This window comes from Chiloscyllium plagiosum, unplaced genomic scaffold (genome assembly GCF_037043375.1).
Source record: "Chiloscyllium plagiosum isolate Xiang-an unplaced genomic scaffold, Cpla_swu_hap1 HiC_scaffold_28, whole genome shotgun sequence".
NCBI classification, from domain to species: Eukaryota; Metazoa; Chordata; class Chondrichthyes; order Orectolobiformes; family Hemiscylliidae; genus Chiloscyllium; species Chiloscyllium plagiosum.
The window spans coordinates 8,911,795-8,936,073 of NW_028270166.1; the positions used below are offsets into that span (position 1 = coordinate 8,911,795).

The window sequence follows — 24,279 nt, forward strand, 5'->3', positions numbered from 1 at the left end:
GTTTCAAAAAGTTGATTGAGTTTTTGACAAAATAATAAACTCTGAGGGCAGAGTTGTGGATGTGATCTCTATATGGACCTCAGTAAGGCATTCAACAAGGTTCCCCATGGGAAACTAGTTAGCAAGGTTAAATCTCGTGGAATACAGTGAGAACTAGCTATTTGGATAAAGAACTGGCTCAAAGGTAGAAGACAGAGGGTGGTGGTGGAGGGTTGCTTTTCAGACTGGAGGCCTGTGACCAGTGGAGTGCCACAAGGATCAGTGCTGCTTCCACTACTTTTCTTCATTTTATATAAATTATTTAGGTGTGAACATAAGAGGTATAGTTAGTAATTTTGCAGAAGACACCAAAACCCGGAGGTGTAGTGACAACAAAGAAGGTTACCTGAGAGTACAACATGATCTTGATCAGATGGGCCAATGTATTGAGAAGTGGCAGATGGAGTTTAATTTAGGTAAATGCGAGGTGCTGCATTTTGGATAGGCAAATCTTAGCAGGACTTATACACTTAATGGTAAGGTCCTAGGGAGTGTTGCTGAACAAAGAGACCTTGGAGTGCAGGTTCATAGCTCCTTGAAAGTAGAGTTGCAGGTAGCTATGATAGTGAAGGAGGCGTTTGGTATGCTTTCCCTTATTGGTCAGAGTATTGAATATAGGAGTTGGGAGATCATGTTGTGGCTGTACAGGACATTGGTTAGGTCACTTTTGGAATATTGCGCTGCAATTCTGGTCTCTTTCCTATCAGAAGGCTGTTGTGAAACTTTGCAAGGATGTTGCCAGAATTGGAGAATTTGAGCTATAGAAAGCGGCTGAATAGGCTGGGGCTGTTTTCCCTGGAGCGTCTGAGGCTAAGGGGTGACCTCATACATGTTTATAAAATCATGGATAGGATAAGTAGACTCCCTGGGGTGGGGGAGTCCAGAATTAGAGCGCACAAGTTTAGGGTGAGAGAGGAAAGATATAAAAGTAACGTAAGGGGCAACTTTTTCATGCAGAGGGTGGTGCATGTATGGAATAAGCTGCCAGAGGAAGTGGTGGAGGCTGGTACAATTACAACATTTATAAGGTATCTGGATGGGTATATGAATACAAAGGGTTTAGTGGGATATGGGCCAAGTGCGGCAAAAGTGACTCGATTGGGTTAGGATATCTGGTCAGCATGGATGAGTTGCACTGAAGGGTCTGTTTTGTGCTGGACGCCTCTATGACTCTAAATAGTGAAACTGTAGAAATTCTGATTGAACAAATATTTCGACATTTTTTCCTAAAAAAAAGGAACATTTGAAAAATGTCTAAAATCACCTTAAATTATTCCGACAAAACATTAACGTTTATGAATTCCTAGTATAGCAAAATTATAGTTATTATACAATCAAACGAGGCCATTTGAACCATTGTCTCTGGACTTGCTCTCCATATGAACAGTGCATCAAGTGCATTCCCCCACCCCTCCCCACAACCCTTGCACATTCCTTTGACTAAATATCTAATGTTCTTTCTCATACCTTAAATGAGCTTGCCTCCACCCCACACACTGGCAGAGGATGCTGGGCAAAATTTAATTATGCAGGCCTTCCATACAATATCTTGAGACTTTTTAAAATGCTGCAAAATAATGATCACAATTTGTACCTTGTAAAAAAAATGCTCCAATAATTGGGGGAAAACATCACAGTGGTTACAACTAACTTATGCCACACATCCCAAAACAAGGTATAACAAGCAATTCTTTATAAAGAACTACTTCATTCTTGCATTGTGCTGGCACTGTATCTGAAAACTGTTTCTACAGTGAAACTTGAATCGCTGTGTTTGTTTTAATGTAATCCGACATGCTACTTAGACACTGTGGTTCACCACAACCAGATTTAATTAACTGGCCTGAACTGAGTCAATGGCTGTATTTAAGGGAGGGGAGTTTGCACAAATTCTAATTATTCATCAAGAGATTTGACTGACTGAAGCCAAAACTGCAAACCTTTAAATAAAAAATGAAGTAATCCAGCTAAATATCAATTAACTTTCAAGATTTTTTTCCCTGACGAAACTTGCCTCTTAATTTTTTTGTTTTAGAAATATCAACAATTTTGGACTGCCTTAACTCTCCCATGTGCTTATCTGGGACAAAGAGGTGTAAACAGTCACGCCACATCGGTCAGATCCACTCCCTTCTCACCTTCCTCACTCGGCTATACCTCTGACCACAACAATCAAACTGGAGTTAGCAGAAACCTTACAGGGAAGGATCCAGCCTTAGAACTGGGCAGACTCCTAGGGCACTGTGGTAAAGTGTAAATCAGAGATGGGCAATCGTACATATCTTCCAAACGCACAATTACAACCACCTGGAAACCAAGGGTGTCAGATCCAGGGGATTATCACCACCTGCAAGTCAAACTCCATCCCAATTTGGAAATATATTGACAATTTCTTCACTGTCACAGAGTCAAAATTCAGGGATAGCCTCCCTAACAGCATTGTAGGTGTATCTACACCCCATGAATTGCAACCGTTCAAGGCAGGTCACTGTCACCCTCTTAAAGGCAATTTGGGGGTTTGGACAACCCACATCCCATGAATGAAAAGAGAATGCACCTGTTCTGCTTCCCTCCCTGCTGTTCCCCTGCCTACTCCCTTTGTGCATGGGCTGCAGTCTGCTTTTCCTCAAAATTCTCTGCAATTTCTAATCCTGAAAAGGACAGACAGGTTCTGCAGCCAAAAGCAGACACACCCATCTCATTGATATCAGGCAGTAAATAGCCACTCACATAAAAGATTATTTTTTATTCACTCTTTGGAACGTGGGCATCGTTGGCTGGAACAGAATTTACTGCCCATTCCCAGTTGCCCTGGAGGTGATGGTTCTCAAGAAGCCGCCTTCATGAACTGCTGCTGCAGTCTGTGCACTGTAGGGTAGGCCCACCATGTCATCAGAGAGGGATTATTAATACAACCTTCAAATGCCTCATTTCACTTTATGAGCATTAAACAGTATTGTAACTTAGATGGAGGAAACAGTGATTCTGAGTTCATTTGAAAAAGGGGTCCCTTCAATGGAAGGAGTTTGGAGAATTGCTAGACTAGAAGATTGCTGTCCATTCCTCAGTCCCAAGGTTTTATGGATTTCAACTGGTATTCCAGTGACACCTGGACAGGTACTGTGCAAGTAGCCACTTTCTTCTTCCAATTGGAGAGCTTGTAATGGGAGCTAGGACACTAAATGGCCAACTTGTCTCTTTCAGTTCCTCAAAATTCTTCACATAAAGACACATTAACTCAAAAGGAGTGATGCCCCCAATGAGTTGCACACTTTGTGCATCATCGCAACTATTTATTATCAACAATTGGGATGCCTGAGAATCTAAAAGAATGTTTGGTGGCCATTCTATGATTAAGTACGTGTTTTAAAACTGACCACACAAAGGAAGGTAACGCCAAAAATTATTAACGCCAATTTTCATGGTGGATTTCCATTCAAAGCAGATAAAAACATGAATGAGATCCCAGAATCCAGTCGAAAAAGGAATCACTGCTCACCAAAGGGTCTGTTTCTGTGCTGTATGGGTGGGTTGCGCTTCGGCGGGTCGGTGTGGACTTGTTGGGCCGAAGGGCCTGTTTCCACACTGTAAGTAATCTAATCTAATCTAATTTAGTTTCTTGCTTTATTCTTTGCCTTTCCAAATCTCGCCTTTCTTCACAAACCTTGGCCATCCAATCAACAAGTCACTCAACTGACCAGGGGAAGGGAAAGTGAGGACTGCAGAATGCTGGAGAGTCCTTGGTCTGATAAGTAACTACACTGCAACGATGCACAGAGTTGGCTCGGCCAGGTGGCACTGGAAAAGTACAGCAGGTCAGACAGCATCTGAGGAGCAGGAGAGTCGACATTTCGGGCATAAGCCCTTCAGCAGGAATGTTCTGGCAGCAGAGAACGCATAGTTAACATTTTGGATTCAGTAACAGGCTGGGGCTGTTTTCCCTGGAGCATCGGAGGCTGAGGGGTGACTTTATAGAGGTTTACAAAATTATGAGGGGCATGGATAGGTTAAATAGACAAGGTCTTTTCCCTGGGGTCAGGGAGTCCAGAGCTAGAGAGCATAGGTTTAGGGTGAGACGGGAAAAGTACAAAAGAAACCTAAGGGGCAACGTTTTCATGCAGAGGGTGGTACATGCATGGAATGAGCTGCCAGAGGATGTGGTGGAGGCTGGTACAATTGCAATATTTAAAAGGCTTTTGGATGGGTATATGAATAGGAAGGGTTTGGAGGGATATTAGCCAGGTGCTGGCAGGTGGGACTAGATTGGGTTGGGATATCTGGTCGGCATGGACAGGTTGGACCGAAGGGTCTGTTCCCATGCTGTACATCTCTATGACTCTATAACTCTTCTTCAGAATTGAGCTCTGAATAAGGGTCACTGGACTGGAAATGTTAACTCTGCTTTCTCTCTGTTAGTAATGTTGAGTTATATTTTTTAATTCCTGATGAAGGACTATACCTGAAATGTCGACTCTCCTGCTCCTTGGATGCTGTCTGGCCTGCTGTGTTTTTCCAGCGCCACACTTTTCAACTCAACTGACCAAGACAACACTATGTGCATCATTGCAATGTAGTTTCTAATCAGACCAAGCAGCAAAGTAGCTTGAGATCTACTTCAATTCTGGTCTGAGGTGAAGCTGTTCAGACAGGTGACATTGATTTGCTGGGCATTAATAATATTGAAAAATAAATCCAAAAGAACTGCAGGTGCTGGAAATCAGAAACAAAAACAGAAATTGCAGGGAAGACTCAGTAGATCTGGCAGCAGAGAAAGCACAGTTAACATTTTGGATTCAGTAACTCTTCTTCAGAGTTGGGTTCTGAAGAAGGGTCACTGGACTGGAAATGCTAACTCTGCTTTGTCTCCATTAATAACGTTGAGTTGTATTTTTTTCTAAAGAAAAACTTTGGAGATCACAAATATTCCTGACTGCATTATTTTCCTGAAACTCATGTATTTCATTGAGATTTATTTCGTAAGAGAAGATGTCCCTCTCTTTTCACAACATGATCTGCAACAGTGAAGGATCCACCGAAAAAGCTGACAGACGGGGAGTTCCGAGACTTTAACATAGTAACAATGAATGCGTTGTCATAAAATTATTAATTACCCAGTAAGCAACCTCTACTCAAAAAGCATGCACAGAGTCCCTTCTGGAGAACCAGCTTTGCAACCTTAAAGTATAAATGGTTGCCACTCATACCTTTGCTCTTGATAAGTTTTATTGTAACACTAAAAAACTGCATTATTAATTCACATAAGATTAAAATTTCAGTATACTACGCTACTTGAACTTGGGAAATGTTTTACTAATGTAATATGAGTCTTTGTTTCATAGACTGCAAAGAGAGAGCTTTTCCTTTTAAAACCAATACTCAGGGTGTCTGGAATCGCCCCACGAACAACCATCAGCCCAACAATGAAGATAAAATAAAACTGCTGGTGCTTTCATTTATGGTAAACCAATCATAAATGTTGGCCAGCTAACAGACAAGCATCAATACTAACCTCCACTGCAAACAAGCAATAAATAACGCTTTACCCAAACAGCATAGTAAACTGCTCATTCTGTAAAATGAGTACCCACTTAGGCTCAAAGAACATATAAAGTGCAAAGCACCAAGTAACCCAGTGCAACTCTGATGTATTTCTTGCTGCCTTGCGTGCCGTCGTCAGACGAGAGACTATTCTCTGGGGCCCCATCTGTCTATTCCGGTTGATTCAGGTGAATGCTGATCATCCTGTTGGCATTTTTTTTCTCAAAAGGAGCAAGAGGGATTTCCAGGCGCTCTGGCCACACATTCTTTCATCAGCCAACACCACTAGAAACAGATCAAGTCATTCATCTCATTGCTGTTTTTGGTATGGAGCTGTGCACAAAATGGCTGCCGTGTCTGCCTACGCAACAACAATCACAGAATTCGTAAGTAAATGGTAGCATATGAAGTATTTTGAATTTTCAGAGACATTATAGAATCTCAGGTTTTTTAATATCATCCTCCGATTGAAAAATGAGAAGTTTGTAACAAAGGAAACTTATTGCATACAATAAAAAAGCCAGAAGGTGAGCTACAAATGGAAGCAACATGTGGAAACGACATTGTGCCATCAATGTGATGGTCTGACACCTCCACAAAATGGTGAAGGGGGAATAAAACAGCTGAAGAACAGTTAACTGTATAACTGCTGGTGTTAATTGGCTGATAGTGCTGCGGCAGGATACCAGTATAGCAGTTTAAAAAATACTGACAGCCAATGCCACCCACTTACCCAGTTCAAGTCTGGCACAACTCCCATTTTGTTTTCTGTGCAACTGAAATGTCACAGCCTTATTCAGACCATTTTACCTCAGTTGCAATAAGAGATGTTTTCTATGCTGCCTGTTCAGCAAAAGGCCACCGAATGCTCTTACATTCTGTGCTAGTGGAGTGCTTAATGATTATGGTCGCAGTTATATGTTAACCGTGCACTCTACAAATTAATGGCATAAATGTCAATGTAACTTTGGAGCCACGCCCTGATCTGTTTCTCCCTTTAGTGACAGAGGGACAGGCAAGCAGAGACAGACAGACAGACACACACACACACACACACACACACACAAAGGCTCCCACTGGCACTGCATACAGCACTAATTTGACATAGGATTGTCAGGTTTTAAGCAATCCGCCTGGCCTCTTTGGGGGAGCGGTCGTTCTTCCCATCCAAACCTCACGCCTAGCAAAAAGTGGTCATATTCAAAGGCAGGAATAAGCACAAAAACTGAGCTAAAGATATATGCAAACTGGAACAGGGCACAACTCGCTCAGTTCTCTCACGCTACAGCTTGATCCTGTGGCACTGCAGTGGACTCTCAGGTTGCAAGGAAACACAAACAGCAACTAACACCAGACTCAGGGCTACAGTTTCAAGGGGGACCCCACTCTCTTAAGCATTTTAGGAATTCTAGTGATTTCCAACATAAAAAATGCATTTTTTTTAAACTTGTGCTTAATCTCCACCCAAAGAAAAACAAAGAAGAAATCTGAAACATAACTACGGCTGTAGCATGATTAAAAGAATTTACTAGTTCAATACTGTCAATAGCAAATAAAGCAACATGGCTTTAATTGACTGCACATGGATAATCTGCCTTTAATTTCCTTTGTTGTCAGGCAGCCTTCCCCTCCTCCATGGTCTATTCATTATACGCTATTCAAGCTATATACGTGGCTTCAAAAAAAAACTAGCCCATCAGTTGAACACATTATTATATGGTTACATAAACCTCACTGACTGAAAAACATGCTAGAAATCACGTGGGCCAATGTGGAACAACAGTTTCTCTCCCAGCCAGAGCCTTGCGCAATAAGTTGTTACCAGAGGCTGGAGGGGGGAGTTGCACAGTGGGCTCACAAGCAACAGGTCATACAAGGAGAAGTATTTGTTAGTTCTCCATTACCATCTCCCTTCAAATACTGTATCAAGTGCCCACTTTAAAAAAAATTGAGGGCCTACACAGCAGCACGTGAGAATCACGAGTGACACATATGAAACTTTCTGCAGGATTCTGGTCCTGTCTCCAACTCCGGACCTGTGATCTATTTTGGTTAAACATCAAAACAGAGACAGAACGCAATCACTCTTATAAATATGGACTCTCTTTCGAAACAAAAAGCTCAGCTAAAGTTTACGCGTGCTCAGCAGGGGCCAAGACTGTACGTGTAGACTCAGCTTGGCACCACACAGCTGCACATCACTGCGCATTCAGGACAAGTGGCATGGGGCAGCTACCTGGACAGCAAAAGACTGATGCTGCTGGGCTCTGATGGACTCATAATATCCAGACTCACGCCGTCATTTCTGCGTTGCCAAGGCAACCATTTTGCAGCAAGACAAAGCTAACAGTGCTGTCACACACTATCGACAGACAGTCCATAAAACCGCTACAGCAAACAGTCAGAGTGGTCAGTGGTGCTCTACCCAAACCCAAAAGGTCATTGGTTGAAGCTCCCTTGAAGCAACTTTTGAGTGTGCAACTCAAGTGCAGAACTGAAGTGTGAGACAAGGGATTGCTACGTGGGAGAAGATGCACTCTCTCAGACAAGGCTTCAGATGCTTTATGAAACGGTCTTGGGCTGTTTCACTTGTAAGGCCAGAATTTATTGTCCAGCCCTCTTTTTGATTTTTAGAATAGAATAGAATCCCTACAGTGTAGAAACAGGCCCTTCAGCCCAACAAATCCACACCGACCCTCCAAAGAGTATCTCACCCAAGCCCATTCCCTATTGTCATAGCAAAAAGTATCGTTTTGCGTGCTAACCAGACAAATCAAACATTAAGTACGTACATCAGGGTAATAGAACAGAATGCAGAATATAGTGCTACAGCTACAGTGACAGTGCAGAGAAAGATCAAGTCTAATGTAGGAGAGATCTGTTCAGTAAGTCTGATAATAGAGAGAAGGAAACTGTTCTTACAACTGTTGGGACATGTTTTCAAACTTTTGTGTCTTCTGCTTGATAGAAGAGAGTATAACCGGGATGGGAGGAGTCTTTAATTACATTGGCTGCTTTCCCAAGACAGTGTAGACAGAGTCAATGGAAGGAAGGCTGGTTTGCACGAGTCTGAATACAGTGGTGGGCTTTCTCAGACTACTATGTTCTCTCTGGTGATAATGCCCTCAGGATTTCATCCTAGCAATGGCAATGGAATGATGTCCTATGTCCAATTTCAATGTGGATTGAAAAGGAAATTGAAAGTGTGAATTTACTAATGCACCTTACTGCCCTTGAATTGTGGATGGAAGAACATGCAGCTTTGAAAGGTGCTGTCGAGGAAGCCTTGCTGCACTGTTCTGTAGTCACAATGCCCTGGTAATGGGGGCAGCTTATGAGATCTGGAGGCAGCCTGTTTTGTCCTGGATGAAGCCATGTTTCTTGAGTGTTGTTGGAGCTGCAAACACCAAAGCCCACTGACAATATTCTATCACACTCTGGACTTGTGCCTTTTTTCCCCTTGATGTGGGCATCACTGGCTGGGCCATTATTTAGTGCCAAACTCTAACTGCCCTGGAGGTGGTGCTAATAAGCTGCCCATTTGAACAGCTGCAGTCCTTGGTATGTAGGCACATCCACATTTTGACCCTGTGACACCAAAGGAATGGTAATATATTTCCAAGACAATAGACAATAGGTGCAAGAGTAGGCCATTCAGCCCTTCGAGCCTGCACCGCCATTCAATATAATCAGGATGCTGTGTTGATGGTGGTCCCACATATCTGCTGCCCTTTTCCACAGGTAACTGTGGTCCTGGGTTTCGAGGATGCTGTCTCAAAAATCTTGGTGAATTTCTTCAGTGCACCTTACAGATAGCAGACACTGTTACTACTGAGCGTTGGTTATAGAGGGAGCAAATGTCTGTTGAGTTGGTGCCAATAAAGCTGACTCCTTTGTCCTGGATGGTGTCAAGTTTCTTGAATGTGGTTGGAGCTGAACTCACCCAGACAAGAGAGTAGTATTCCACCATTCTCCTGACTTACGTCTTGTAGCTGATGGATAGTCTTTGGGGATTCAGAAGCTACAGTCACCACAGAATATGAAATGTTTCATCTGCAGTCACCATGGCATTTTTGAGATAGTCCAGTTAGGTTTTTTGGTGGCCTCAGAATGCTTAAGGAAGGGGACACCACAATTGATAAATCACCAAATGTTATGCTTTCTGATGTCAGAGGTGATTATTTCCAGGCACAAAAGATATTTTGTCAAGCCTTGCTGCATACAAGCACAAACCGTTCCACATCAGAGAAATTGCAAATGAGACTAAACACTGAATAATTATCAGGAGCAAACTCTTCTATTTCCTTGAGTGACTGTATAAGACCAATTCACATTATTTGAAATCAGGAAAATTCTCCTATTGTCAGTCAACATTAATCTCTCAACAAAATATTGCCAAAAAAAATTAAGCAGTCATTTAACGAATTTCTTTTGTGGGATCTTGCTCCCTGAGTCACCAGCATTATGTTTTTACCAGGATGGCGACCCTCAGGTTAATTATGGCAGCTTTACCATACACTTTTAAAATAATTTATGGGGTTCTGGAATGTTCTAAAAATGTGAAAGGAAGTAATACACAATAATTTCTTTTCTTTCACGCAAACTATTATTACATAAGACCAATGTATATCTTTTGAGTTCTTCCATTTCAATTTGAAATCCCAGTGCTGCTAATATGAAACATTTGGGACGCAAATGCTTATCTTGTGTTTAGCAAAGGCTGCAAATGAAAACAAACTCACATCAGTGGAGCACACTACATACACACACACATGTATAAGAAGTGAGCTCCACCAAAATCTGAAATAGAGATAACAATTTTTCCACTTTACATAAGGTGCTGAATCAAACGGAGAGCACCACAACCCCATCTCCTTGGGTTCCATCTCTAGTTTCCCACATGCAGTGGGCAAAGCAACAAACATACATCAGCCATTACTTTTTAATCAGCTCAGTGGAAGGACCAGTTACATTAATTGCAAAGTAATCAAACTTCTATCAGTCACAGTACATTAGCTTCACCCTGATCCTAACAGCTCAATGCTGGACAGGAAATGAGCAAATATCATAACCATTCTTGATCACTGCCAACTGAACCCAGCTGGAAAGTGCCACCATGGGAGAGTGGAGCAACATGGTCAGCTGTGATGCCTTCAGCAGTGGAACAGCTTGTCCACATGTGGCTACCTGGACCCACACACACCATGTTGGTAGTGTGCAGTGGTGCAGAATCTGATCTGTTCACTCATTCCAGAATTCGGAATTACATCATGACTGACACACAGCCTTTCAAATTCCCTTTCCCCATGCTCTCCATTTACCCATACCCTTTTATACGCTTAAACAACAAATTCTTAGCCTAAGCCATTTTATCAGTTATTTTAGGTGCAGAAATCTGAGAGCTCAGTCAAAGAAAACTAAGCCTTGCCAAATAATGCAACTATATGCTTGGAGGTGGGAATATTGAAGGTGTTGTCTGGAATATTGTAACCCAGAGCTTCCCAAAATCTCTCCCAGTGAAACTTCATCTTTAAAACTTCAAACTTTATGAGCTATCAGAGGAAGTCTTATTTGGAGGTGGAGTATAACAATTGTCAAGTAGCGGAAGGTTTCAGGGGTTGAGTATGAAGAGAGCTGAAAAGGGGACACGATTTCTCGAGAGAGAGAGAGAGAGAGAGAGAGAGAGAGAGAGAGAAAAAAATATCTACGGACACAGGCTTTTTCTCACAGGTCGGTGCAACATCGAGGGCTGAAGGGCCTGTAATGCACTGTGACATTCAATGTTCTATGTTCAAAATGTTCTGCAGCAGCAACCGGGTCTCACAGAGCAGTCCATTAGGCCACACCTAGCAGCTGAATAAAATCATGAAGATTTAATGAGGCTTTGCAGACATCGGAAAGCAGACTGAGCTGCACATCAGCCACTTCTGCCTCCAAGTTAGTGACCTCAGTAGGGGAGGGGAGGGGAGGGGAGGGGAGGGGAGGGGAGGGGAGGGGAGGGGAGGGGAGGGGAGGGGAGGGGAGGGGAGGGGAGGGGAGGGGAGGGGAGGGGGTCGGGGACTCAGGTTGGGAAACCCTGCTGTAAGCCCAACACCTTCAGAAGAGAAGGGAGTAAATAGAGAGATGTTTTGAAGCATCCTTTTGTAACCAACTGATTTTAGATTTTACTGCTCCTCGGATGCTGTCTGAACTGCTGTGCTTTTCCAGCACCACTCTAATCTAAACCCATGGATTTAGTCATGTCAGCCTACCTCTTTGGCAGTGTTCACTTGTCCAACATCGATGGTTAAACTGATCATTGAATACCGTCTGGGGACAGTTGCTTTTCCCTCTCAAGGCACCTGGACACACGTCACCGCACTCTCTGTCGTCTTTATTGGACTTTATGTAATTGTCCTCCACTGAGTCCAGAATCTTCGACCAGTCAAGGGTGGAGAGGTAGCAGAGCTCTGGGTTTTTCTCAATCCTCACTGCGCCCCGGGTGATGTTCACCAGGTTGTACAGACCAATCTCTTTGAAATGCAGCATCTCAAAGATTACCAGAGCATAGTTGAAGAAAAGCCTTGTCCCACGGATCACAGTCAAGTTCGGGAAGAGATCTTTCAAGCTCTCCAGGCCGTAGACGCGGAAAAGGAGCAGGTACTCTGTGATCATTGTGAGCTCTGGGAAGCTCAGACCACGAAAATCCTCGGTTTTGGTGCCAAACATCAGCAGGATCTGCAGATTTCCCTCAATGACGGTGCAGTTTCTCAGCTGCTGCAAGTGTGTAATGTTGTTTCGAATGTCTATGCTTTGACAAACTGTGGAGGAAAAGAAGAGGGAGAAGGTTAATGCTTATGGCAATGTGAAACAATGCACAGCATAAAACCATTGTTTCATACACAAACAAAAAAATCAACAATTCATATTAAATCTGAGGTTCTACTCCTTCAAGAAATTTCTACAGAAATTTAAGATGGGAAAATAGGGAATTGGAATTAACAAAATAAAGTGTTCTATTGCCAACGGTTGTCAGAGCAGGCAAAATTAATCTGGTTTGCTTCTGCGCTAGTGTTGCTAACCATGTTTGAGAGGAAAATTACTGACCAAGGCAGCTACAACTAAAAATATTCTTTTTAAAACATACTTTCAACACAAGCAATTTTCACTGATAAAGCACCTTTAACAAAGGTGAATGTGCCATGGAGCTTCACAAGAGCAATTATTAACAAAATTCAATACCAAGTCACATCAGCAAATTCAATATAGGTGTCCAAAGGTTTAGGCAGAGGTATGTCTTAAGGAGCAAGTGAGGACTGCAGATGCTGGAGATCAGAGCTTTATGCCCGAAACGTCGATTCTCCTGTTCCTTGGATGCTGCCTGACCTGCTGCGCTTTTCCAGCAACACATTTTCAGCGATGTCTTAAGGAGCACCATGAATGAGGTGAGAGTGGAGGACAGGTTTCGGAAGAACATTACAGAGCAAGGTCCAGGCAGCTAAACGCACAGATACCCATGACAGAAGTACTTAAAATCGAGGAAAAGGAAAGTTTTGCTGAACAAAGAGACCCTGGTTCATAGCTCCTTGAAAGTGGAGTCACAGGTAGATAGGATAATGAAGAAGGTGTTTGGTATGCTTGTCTTTTTTGGTCAGAGAATTGAATACAGGAGTTGGGAAGTCATGTTGTGGCCATACTGGACATTGGTTAGATCATTTTTAGTATACTGTATACAATTCTGGTCTCCCTGCTTTAGAAAGGATGTTGTGAAACTTGAAAGGGTTCAGAAAAGATTTACAAGGATGTTGCCAGGGTTGGAGGGTTTGAGCTATAGGGAGAGGTTGAATAGGCTGGGGCTGTTTTCCCTGGAGCATCGGAGGCTGAGGGGTGACCTCAGAGGTTTATAAAATCATGAGGGGCATGAATAGGGTAAGTAGACAAGGTCTTTTCCCAGAGGAAATTAGAGGGCAGAGATTTAAGCTGAAAGGGGAAAGATTTAAAGAGGACCAAAGGGCAACTTTTCATGTAGACGAAGTGGTGGAGGCTGATACAATTACACCTTTTAAAAGGCATCTGGATGGATATATAAATAGGAAGGGTTTAGAGGGATATGAACCAAATAGGGAGAAAGAGGAATTGGGAGAGAGAGAGCAGTTGAACATGTGGCTACAGGGATGGTGCAGGAGGGAGGGATTCAGATACCTGGATAATTTGGGCTCATTCTGAGGTAGGTGGGACCTCTACAAGTGAGATGGTCTGCACCTGAACCAGAGGGGTATCAATAGCCTGGGGGGAATATTTGTTAATGCTCTTCGGGAGAGTTTAAACTAATTCAGCAGGAGGGATGGGAACCCAAATTGTAGCTCCACTATACAGCAGGTTGAGAGTAGTGAGGTCATAAATAAGGTTTCAAGATCGCAGGAGTGTATCGGAAGGCAGGAAGGTGGTTTGAAGTGTGTTTACTTCAACGCCATGAATATTTGGAATAAGGTGGGTGAACTTTTAGCATGGGTTGGTACCAGGGGCTTCGATATTGTGGGGATTTCAGAGACATGGATAGAGCAGGGATAGGAATGGTTGTTGCAGATTCCCGGGTTCAGATGTTTCAGTAAGAATAGGGAAGGTGGTAAAAGGAGGGAAGTGTGGCATTGTTAGTCAAGGACAGTATTACGGTTGCAGAAAGGACAATTGATGAGGACTCGTCCACTGAGGTAGTATGGGCTGAGATTAGAAACAGGAAAGGAGAGGTCACCCTGTTGGGAGTTTTCTATAGGCCTCCGAAAAGCTCAAGAGATGTAGAAGAAAGGATTGCAAAGATGATTCTGGATAGGAGCGAGAGTGACAGGGTACTTGTTATGGGGGCCTTTAACATTCCAAATATTGACTGGAAGCCCTCCAGTTCAAGTACTTTAGATGGGTCAGTTTTCGTCCATTGTGTGCAGGAGGGTTTCCTCCTAGCTACTTTTCCACCTATCCACTCCACCCTCTCCTCCCTGACCTATCACCTTCATCTCCTCCCCCACTCACCCATTGTACTCTATGCTACTCTCTCCCCACCCCCCACCCTCCCCTAGCTTATCTCTCCACGCTTCAGGCTCTCTGCCTTTATTCCTGATGAAGGGCTTTTGCCCGAAACATCGATTTTGTTGAAGCTCCTCGATGCTGCCTGAATTGCTGTGCTCTTCCAGCACCATTGATCCAGAACAGGATATAGATAGGCCAGCAAAAGGCAAGGCCACACTGGATTTGGTACTGGGTAATGAACATGGCCAGGTATTAGATTTGGAGGTAGGTGAGCGCTTTGGTGATAGTGACAACAATTCAGTTGAGTTTATTTTAGTGATGGAAAGGGATAGGTACATACTACAGGGCAAAAGTTAAAGCTGGGGGAAAGGCAATTATGATGCGATTAGGCAAGATTTAGGATGCACAGGATGGGGAAGGAAACTGCAGGGGATGGGCACAATTGAAATGTGGAGCTTGTTCAATGAACAGCTCCTGCATGTCAATGATAAGTATGTACCTGTCAGGCAGGGAGGAAGGTGGTCAAGCGAGGGAGCCATGGTTTACTAAAGAAGTTGAATCTTTTGTCAAGAGGAAGGAGGCAGTTTATGTAAAGATGAGACTTGCAGGCTCAGTTAGGGCACAGGTTAACCAGGAAGGACCTAAAGAGAGAGCTAAGAGGAGCCAGGAGTGATCATGAGAAGTCTTTGGCATTTAGGATCAAGGAAAACCCTAAAGCTTTCTATGTCAGGAATAAAAGAATCTCTAGAGTAAGATTAGGTGAAAGTGAGGACTGCAGATGCTGGAGATTAGAGTTGAATGCTGGAAAGCAGAGCAGGTCAGGCAGCATCCGAGAAGCAGGAGAGTTGACGTTTCGAGCAAAAGCCCTTCATCAGGGAGAGCAAGAATAGGGGCCAGCCAGTCAAGGATAGTAGTGGGAAATTGTGCGAGGAGTTCAAGTAAAGAGGAGAGACACTAAATGAATATTTTTCGTCAGTGTTCACACAGGAAAAAAAAATGTTGTCAAGGAGAATACTGAGATGAAAGCTATTAGACAAAACAAGAACAAGTTCATTGAAATGTCCTCTATTTTCACATTTTCCAGAATTGCTAAGTCCCTGGGTCGGATGGGATTTATCCTAGGATTTTCCAGGAAGCTAGGGAGGAGACTGCAGATCCTTTGGCTTTGATCTTAATGTCGTCATTGTTGACATGAATAATGCCAGAAGACTGGAGGATAATAAATATTGTTCCCTTGTGCAAGAAGGGGAGTAGAGACAACCCTGGTAATTACAGACCAGTGACTCTAACTTCAGTTGTGGGTAAAGTGTTGAAAAGGATCGTAAGAGATTGGATTTATAATCATCTAGAGAGGAATAATTTCATTAGGGATAGTCAACAATTTTGTGAAGGGTAGTTCATGCCTCCCAAAACGTATTGAGTTCTTTGAGAAGGTGACCAAACAGGTGAATGAGGGTAAAACGGGTGACGTGGTGTATATGGATTTCAGTACGGCGTTTGATAAGGTTCGCCATGGTAGGCTATTGCACAAAATATGGAGACATGGGACTAAGGGTGATTTGGGGGTTTGGATCAGTAGTTGGCTCGCTGAAAGTAGCCAGAGAATGATAGTTGATGGGAAATGTTCATCCTGGAGTTCAGTTACTAGTGGGGTACCATCAGGATCTGTTTTGGGTCCTCTGTTATCTGTCATTTATGTAAATGACTTGGACTAGAGCATAGTAGGATGGGTTAGAAAATTTGCGGATGACACTAAAGTCTATCGAGTTGTGGACAGTGCAGAAGGATGTTGCAGGTTACATAGATAAGCTGCAGAGCTAGCAAATGGTGTTTAATTTCGAAAAGTGCAAGGTGACTCACTTTGGAAGGAGTAACAGAGCACTGGGCTAATGGTAAGATTCCTGGTAGTGTAGATGAGCAGAGAGATCTGTGTGTTCAGGTGCACAGATCCCTGAAAGTTGCCACCCAGGTTGATAGGGTTGTTAAGGCGGCTTACGGTGTGTTAGCTTTTATTGATAGAGGGATCGAGTTTTGGAGCCATGAGGTCATGTTGCAGCTCTGGTGCGACTGCATTTGGGAATATGGCATACAGTTCTGGTCACCGCATTATAGGAAGGATTTGGAAGCATTGGAAAGGGTGCAGAGGAGATTTACCAGGATGTTGCCTGGTATGGAAGGAGGGTCTTATGAGGAAAGGCTGAGGGACAGAGGCTGTTTTCATTAGAGAGAAGGTTGAGTGGTGATTTCATAGAGCCATACAAAATAATCAGAAGGTTAGGTAGAGGGGGGAACAGATAGGGCCTTTTGACTTGGATGGTGATGGCTAGCCCGAGGGGTCATTGGATAAATATCTGGATGATAATAGAACAGTGTAGGTTAGATGGGCTCCAGATTGGTTTCATAAGTCGGTGCAGCATCGAGGGCTGAAGGGCCTGTACTGCGCTGTAATGTTCTATGTTCTAAATGCTGGCAAATGCAATTAGATTTATTTCAGATATCTGGTCAGCATGGAAGATTTGGATCAAAAGGTCTGTTTCTATGTTGTATATCTACATGACTCTAAGAGGAAGAGTTGAGGAATGTGAAGAGTTTAGAATGAAGTTATAGAATGAGGGAGGGGCAAAGTTTTGAAGGGATTTGAAAATAAGGTCTGGAAACGAAAAGTTTAAGCATTGCCGGATCAGAAGCTACTCTAGTCAGCAAGCACAAGGAGTGATGAATAAACAGAACTTGCTGTGATTTAAGAAATGGTCAGCAGGGATTTGGATGAGCTTGTTAACTCAAGCAGCATGGTGAAAAACTGGCCAAGAAAGCATTGGCTTGGAGATGTCAGAGGTACAATTTCAGAATTATAAACACTCCAAGATGTCTTGTTTGTAAGCTTCTCCACGGTGGCTGAGTAAAAAGCAAGACAGGTAGATTTGGGTAACTTCACAATCTTTAAAAAGTACATGAATGAGCATGTTAAGAATCATTTCATTCAAGGATATGGGCCTAATGCTGGAAAGTGAGACTAATGTAGATCAAATGCAGCTTTGGCAGTATGGATTTGATGGGCCAAAGGGCCTCTTCTGTATTGTATTTCCATTCACAGTATTTCCTGTGACTACAGGATACCTCAAACATCTTGCCAACCAATGTTTAAAAGGGTAGTCACCACTATAACGTAGGTTGTCACAGCAACCAATTTATGCATAGCAGCCCCTGCAAACAGCAATATGATAATGACCAGACAATCAAATCGGTGATGTCGATCAGAGTGCCACCGCAGAATGCCCTCTGTTCTTTGTCACAACAGGTCCATGAAATTTTTTAGGAACATAAGAGAGAACAAATTGGACCGCAATTCAAGGTCCCATCTGCAAAACACCAATTCCAACAGTACTGTACACCCTCAGCATCTGCAGAACACGTCAGTGTTGATTTTGGTGCTAAAGCCCCACTGTGGGTCTTGACCTCGGATCCTTGTGACTCAGGGGCAGCATTACCTTTTCAAGGCAGCAGGTAGCAAAGTTACCATCGTCCTACTGGACCACAGAGTTACTCTTTCATTCGAGAAAAAGATGACGAGTGGTGAGTTTGACCTGACGGTCACCACACCTCAGACAAGGGCAAGGTTCAAAAGGTGTGACCTTCATGGGAACCTCAGCCAGTGTCAGAATTGAACCCATGCTGTTGGCATCATTCTGCATCACAAACCAGCCAACACACATATATTACAGCTCTGTTAATCCACTCCTTTTTTTCCCAATTCTCATAACCGCCCCCCACTTCAAAAACACCTCCTCAAAATTCATCTTTGCAACTCAGCATTTATCCTTTCCTCTGCTATATTAGTACTAATTAGGCTCAAGCATCTCCTGATATTTACTGAGAATGATGTTGTATAACTGCATATTGTTCCTAATTTTGTACCAAATATAAAGAGCTGTATCAGGTCAGCTCAAAAGTAGCACCTTCACTCATCCCTGAAGATCATGCATTCAAATCCCACTGCAGAGATTTGCTCATATGATCTAAGGCAATACCACAATGCAGTACTGAGGGAGGGCTACACTGTCAAAAGTGCCACTTTCAGTTTACAGGTTAAAATAATTGCTCAGGGAGCTATGAAAACCAATGACAGTATGAATAATTCACCCAACATTTTGACTGACATTTATCATTAAATCCGTAGTGTGTGGAAGCAGGACATTCGGCCCCTCGGGTCCACACTGACTTCCACCCACATTCTATCCCTGTAACCTTACTAAAACCTGATGAATTGGTTATTTACATCACTAGGATTGGCCGAATCTTGCATGCAATTTGGCAGCCACAAACCAAACAATATTACACATCAAAAAGTGATTTATTGCCATGATATATTCTAGTATACGCAAGGACATGAATGACACCATAAAAAATTCACAGGCAGTCTAAGTTTAAACATAAATGTCCAATCCATGATCCACAGCTGGGCCAGATGGCTGAAAACTATTAAAACATTTCTGTGTGTATAACACAGTTAATCACTTGAACCAACTAGCTCATATGGAAGTAATGACTTGCTGTACACAGGAGGCCATTCAGCCAAACAAGTCTACGATAGATTTTTTTTAAGATTATGTTCCCTACAGTGTGGAAACAGGCCCTTCGGCCCAACCAGTCCACACCGACCCTCTGAAGAGTAACCCAGCCAGACCTATATCCCTCTGACTAATGAACTATCACTATGGGCAATTTACCAGGGCCAATTCACCTGACCTGCACATCTTTGGACTGTAGGAGGAAACCGGAGTACCTGGAGGAAACCCATGAAGACAGGGGGAGAATGTGCAAACTCCACACAGACAGTCACCCGGGGCTGGAATCGAACCTCAGACCCTGGTGCTGTGAGGCAGCAGTGCTTTCTCTAATGAGCAAGCCTCAATGGAGGTCTCAATCTCCCATTCTTTTATGTATAATTAAATTCTACAATTTAGTTCCTCCAAGACCTGTCCATGCTATCATCACTGCATCTCTAAAACATGCATTTGTATAGCAGCCTTTGACACAGTTTTAAAAATAGATGCCAGCAGATTCACAGCCATGTTATCGGTCACACTGGTAATTTTCCTCACTGCGACCGAAACTAAGTTATAGTTAATGAGAAGAATGTGGGTTCAGCAGATGCTCGAAGTCAAAAAGACAAGCTGAAAATTGAGGAAACACTCAGCATGCATAGATGGAGAAAAGAAGGGCTAATACTTCATGTCAATGATCTTTCATCATAAGCAGGAGAGATGTTACAGATGATATGTATCAACTAAACTAACTTGGGAATGATATGCTACAGAATGCCAAATGGAGGGAATGTGACAGCTTTCTCCAAGACAGAGCACATTCCTGCTCCAGGTCAGGTCTAGAAACTGTCTCAATCAGTAAAGTTGAAGAGAGTCTATAAATCAATCAAAGTTTCTCATATTTTGTATGGGGTGGGGGAAGCTGGGGGCTTGGGAGGGAGTTAGTCAGGTGGGGATTAGATCATATTTTTAAGAAGTTACATCAACTGAATTTAAAGTTTCTTGAACTTTTTCTCCCATGCGTCACAGATTCTAACTTGTCAACTGCAGAAAATCTCTCAGCTTTCAAACCTGTGCTTGATTTTTACTGAACATATGTTGAACCTATTTCCCTGTCAAAAGTCCCAACAATATTAAAGGGTGGAAGGAAAGGTAGATGGAGCCAGAAAAGCATGTTAGAGAAATCCCCCAGTAACTGACAAAGTGAAAAATGCAACCCCAGTAAGAGAGAGGAGTCAAAGGCCATTTTGCCCCACAAAGCAAATAAATTTGCCTCTGGACAGCTAAAAATAAACACACTCGTGATTAAATGCTAAACATTCAGAGTCACAATGCTCTGGACACTGTGATAGCGGGGAAGGATGAATGGGTCAGTTGGTCTGTCCCTGCCTATCAATTTCACATGTTCAAATCAAAGTTGGAGAGGAGCAGACCTCTCCATATCCTGCCCAACATTCCTGCTTCAGCCAGCTCAATTAAAGAAAAACAGATTAACTAGTCATTTATCTCACAGCCAAGTCTGGCGTCTTGTTTTAAATAAATAGCTGCAGCGATTACTGTAATGCAAACACAATGCAAATACTATTTATTAAGTCAATCAAAAACCAGGACACTGATGATTAACATGCTTATGTCACAGATGTGCTCAGGTGACCCAGACAGATCCGTGTGCGTCAAACTAAGGCACAGATGCAAATTGATAAGTGATCTCACCAACAGCTCAGAAAGCTGTGACAGGGTCCTCAGAGTAAACTTGTCAGTGTATTTGTTTACTCAAGGATTACATGGTCATGGCTCAGCAGTCACATCTGTCTTTTATTCCATCCTTCAGAAACCATTAAAGAGATGCACAAGTAGTTAATAAGATACATTATCCAGTTGTAACAGAGCAATGATTTTGGAAATCGGTGCATGAGTTTTATTTATTAATAAATTAGAAACAGTGGCACAGTTTTGGAATAACAAAGGAAACATAAATCTCCAAAATTAACCAAAGTTTCTTCCTTTTGTCAGAAACAGTTCCCCTCTCATATACCTCAGGAAGAATAGAATCCCTAGAGTGTGGAAACAGACCATTCAGCCCAACAAGTCCACACCAACCCTCCAAAGATCAACTCACCCTCACCCTCTCTCCCCCCACCCCCCTTCCCCTACCCTAGCCCTGTAAACCTGCATGCCTCATGACTAACCTACACATCCCTGAACACTACGGGCAATTCAGCATGGCCAATCCACTCAACCTGCACATATGGGGAGAACGTGCAAACTCCACACAGATAGTCGCTTGAGGGTGGAATCGAACCCAAGTCCCTGGCGCTGTGAGGCAGCAATGCTAACCACTGAGGCACAGTGCCACCCAAGGGGGCTTACTGGCAATATCATTGGATTTGTAATCCAGAACCCCAGGCTATTGCTCAAGGGAACATGGATTTGAATCACACCATGGCGGAGGGTAAAATTTCAATTCAATGAAGATCCGAATTTATAAAAACCTGGCTTAATGGAGATCATGTAACCACTGTCAATTGTCATAAAAACACATTTGATTCGTTAGAGAAGAAAATCTGCCATCCCTATCTGGTCTGGCCTATATGTGTCTCCTGATCCACTGCCATATGGTTGACTCTTAACTGCCCTCTCAGCAATTAGGGATGGGTAATAAATGTTGGCCTGGCCAGTCACACCCACATCCCATGAACAAATAAACAAAACACATGGTCTCCTCCTCTCCCACTTGCATGATCAAATCTCACCAATTTCTTTCCAACCTACTCCTGAAGCCAAGGTTTCGCAAAACAGAGCCAGGACCTAAAATTTAGTAGTTGTGAAATCCAAGGCAGTAAAGGCTACTGTGGAGTTTGGAGCAAGCCGTGCTCCCATTTTAACAGGTCCTGTTCTCACTGAGGGATCACAACAATTTATAAGCCTCAAAGTGGGAGTCACGGCGGGAAGGAATTTGGGAAGCACTGCCCTCAACAGAAAAACGTTGCTCGACGTTTCAGGCAAAAGCCCTTCATCAGGGATGGCTTCCTGATGAAGGGCTTTTGCCTGAAATGTCGATTTTCCTGCTCCTCGGATGCTGCCTGACCTGTTGTGCTTTTCCAGCACCACTCTAATCTAGAATAACGTTGCTCCCAATTGCAGAACCCCAAGTCCATAGGACGTAGGAGGTGTTCTACTTTTCGCTCTGCGAGTTTGCTCCACCATGACGTTGTCGCCAATGGAATCCGTTTTGAAATGCAGACACCAATGTGATGTAGGAAATGGAGCTGACAATTTGCACACAGCATTGTGACAATGACCAAATAATCTGCTTTTAAACAATCGAGAAACTGATATCAGGCGTGCCATCACAGAGAATACCACTGCCCTTCTTTGAAATGGTCAAAAACCACACGACACCAGGTTATAGTCCAACAGGCTTATTCGAAAACACTAGCTTTCAGAGTGCTATTCCTTCATCAGGTTTTTCAAATAGCACTTGGGATCTTTCACCTCTGCTTGAGAGAGCAGTCAAGGCCTTGGTCTAACATCTCATCCAAAAGACAGCACTTGCGGAGTACTACACTGCAGCCAGCCTAGAGTTTTGTGCTCTTGTTTCTGGAGCTCACAATCTAATGACTTGGGTCAAAACTATAGCTGAGATTAGCACAGACCAGGCAAACCTGGGTGTATATATTTTGCAGAACAGAAGGAGCTTGACCTGAAAATCTTTATCAGGCTATACCAATAAAAGTACTACCTTTCAGGATCAGTACTCACTTAAATAAGCGCAATGTGTGCACAAAAATCACACAGTGATAGTTCCTCCAAAACAAATCTAACAGACGTGTTAAAAATCCAAGTGCGATCTAATCAAGTTGTGTTTACTTCAGTTTCCAATGCATGAAATACATTTCGGATACATCTTCGTAAAAACGTGCTGTGTAACTGTCAGTCAGACCTTGGCTCAGCTGTTCCTCAGCCAATCCAATTTAGATAAAATCTCTCAGAATCTGCCAACATAAAGCTTTATCATCAGTAGACACGACAGCACTGACGAGGCACTTCAACTTTATTCTGATGCTTTCAACACTGTGGCATACAGTGTAAATAAAAGTGATTTACTGCTGGACTTACAAATCCTGCTGAGGAGTGTGGGAGTGAGAGGGTGTGGGCATGGGAGTGGTGAGGTTGTGGGCAAGCAAGTGGCTGCTGTGTGGGCAAGCGAATGGCTGGCAAGTGGAAAGAATCTGGGCAAGTGACAGGGCATGTGAAGAGTAGAGGGCATTTGTTGTCAAAAGGACAGAAAGGCAGATCAGCAGCTGGCTAGGTCAGTACCAGAAAGTTGTTTCATTAAGTTTTCACACACAAAATTTCCTATATCTAAAACTGAATGTGTAAAGGACTGTACATCAGTGCATGTTTGAAAATACCACACTCTGATTATGAGGCTCTGTTACATTGGCCGAACTGAACTTTAGGCTCAACTTACATACGCAATGCATTTCTCCCTCCAAATAGTTTTGTGAGGAATAGCATGGAGTGCTTTTTAAAGAAAAATCAGAGTATGTGTGCAAAGTATCACAATGAATGTTCAAACTTGGACAAATTGGTTTCAAATAAATGATTCTAAGCAAGTTTGTATTTATATTGCATGTTACGACATGGCTAAATGCTGCACATACCATGAATTACACTGAAGTGCTACAACTCCTCTGAAAGTAAATGTGTCAGCTATTTAACACACAGCCAAGGTCTGAACCAACAGCCCACAAAATGAGTGACCGGTTAATCTGTTCCTGCTGAAGAAGGAGCTGAAACGTGCACACCAAGAAGCTTTCGGATTTGATCCCCTTTCTGTGCCAAGTTGGTTGGTTGCAACCAGAACCATATCTGGGCTGCAAAGTTACCCAGAGATGGGGGAAGCAGCAGGGTGAGATTCCGACCACTATTACTCACTTGGTGAGCACTGCCGCAGTATGCATTGTGGTCACCATCATCATTAGGCACAGCAATAGCTTACATTAAATATAATGTCTATAATATAGTAACACATCCCATGCATGTCACAGGCACGTTAAACTGAATTTAACGTTAACCGCATAAAGCAGACAAGTGATTAAAAATACAAGCAAAGAGGTAAGTTTTAGGCAGCATCTTAAAAAAAAAAGAC

At 43.0% G+C, this 24,279-nt stretch overlaps 1 protein-coding gene across 2 annotated transcripts in view; it reads right to left on the minus strand.

Annotated features, from left to right (window-relative positions):
* LOC122565433 (insulin receptor-like) overlaps positions 1-24,279 on the minus strand; it is a 270,454-nt gene that overhangs the window by 217,005 nt on the left and 29,170 nt on the right. For both annotated transcript variants that reach the window (XM_043721410.2, XM_043721409.2), the window contains exon 2: positions 11,829-12,377. In XM_043721410.2, the coding sequence (XP_043577345.1) occupies positions 11,829-12,377 (549 nt within the window). The remainder of the gene's footprint in view (positions 1-11,828; positions 12,378-24,279) is intronic.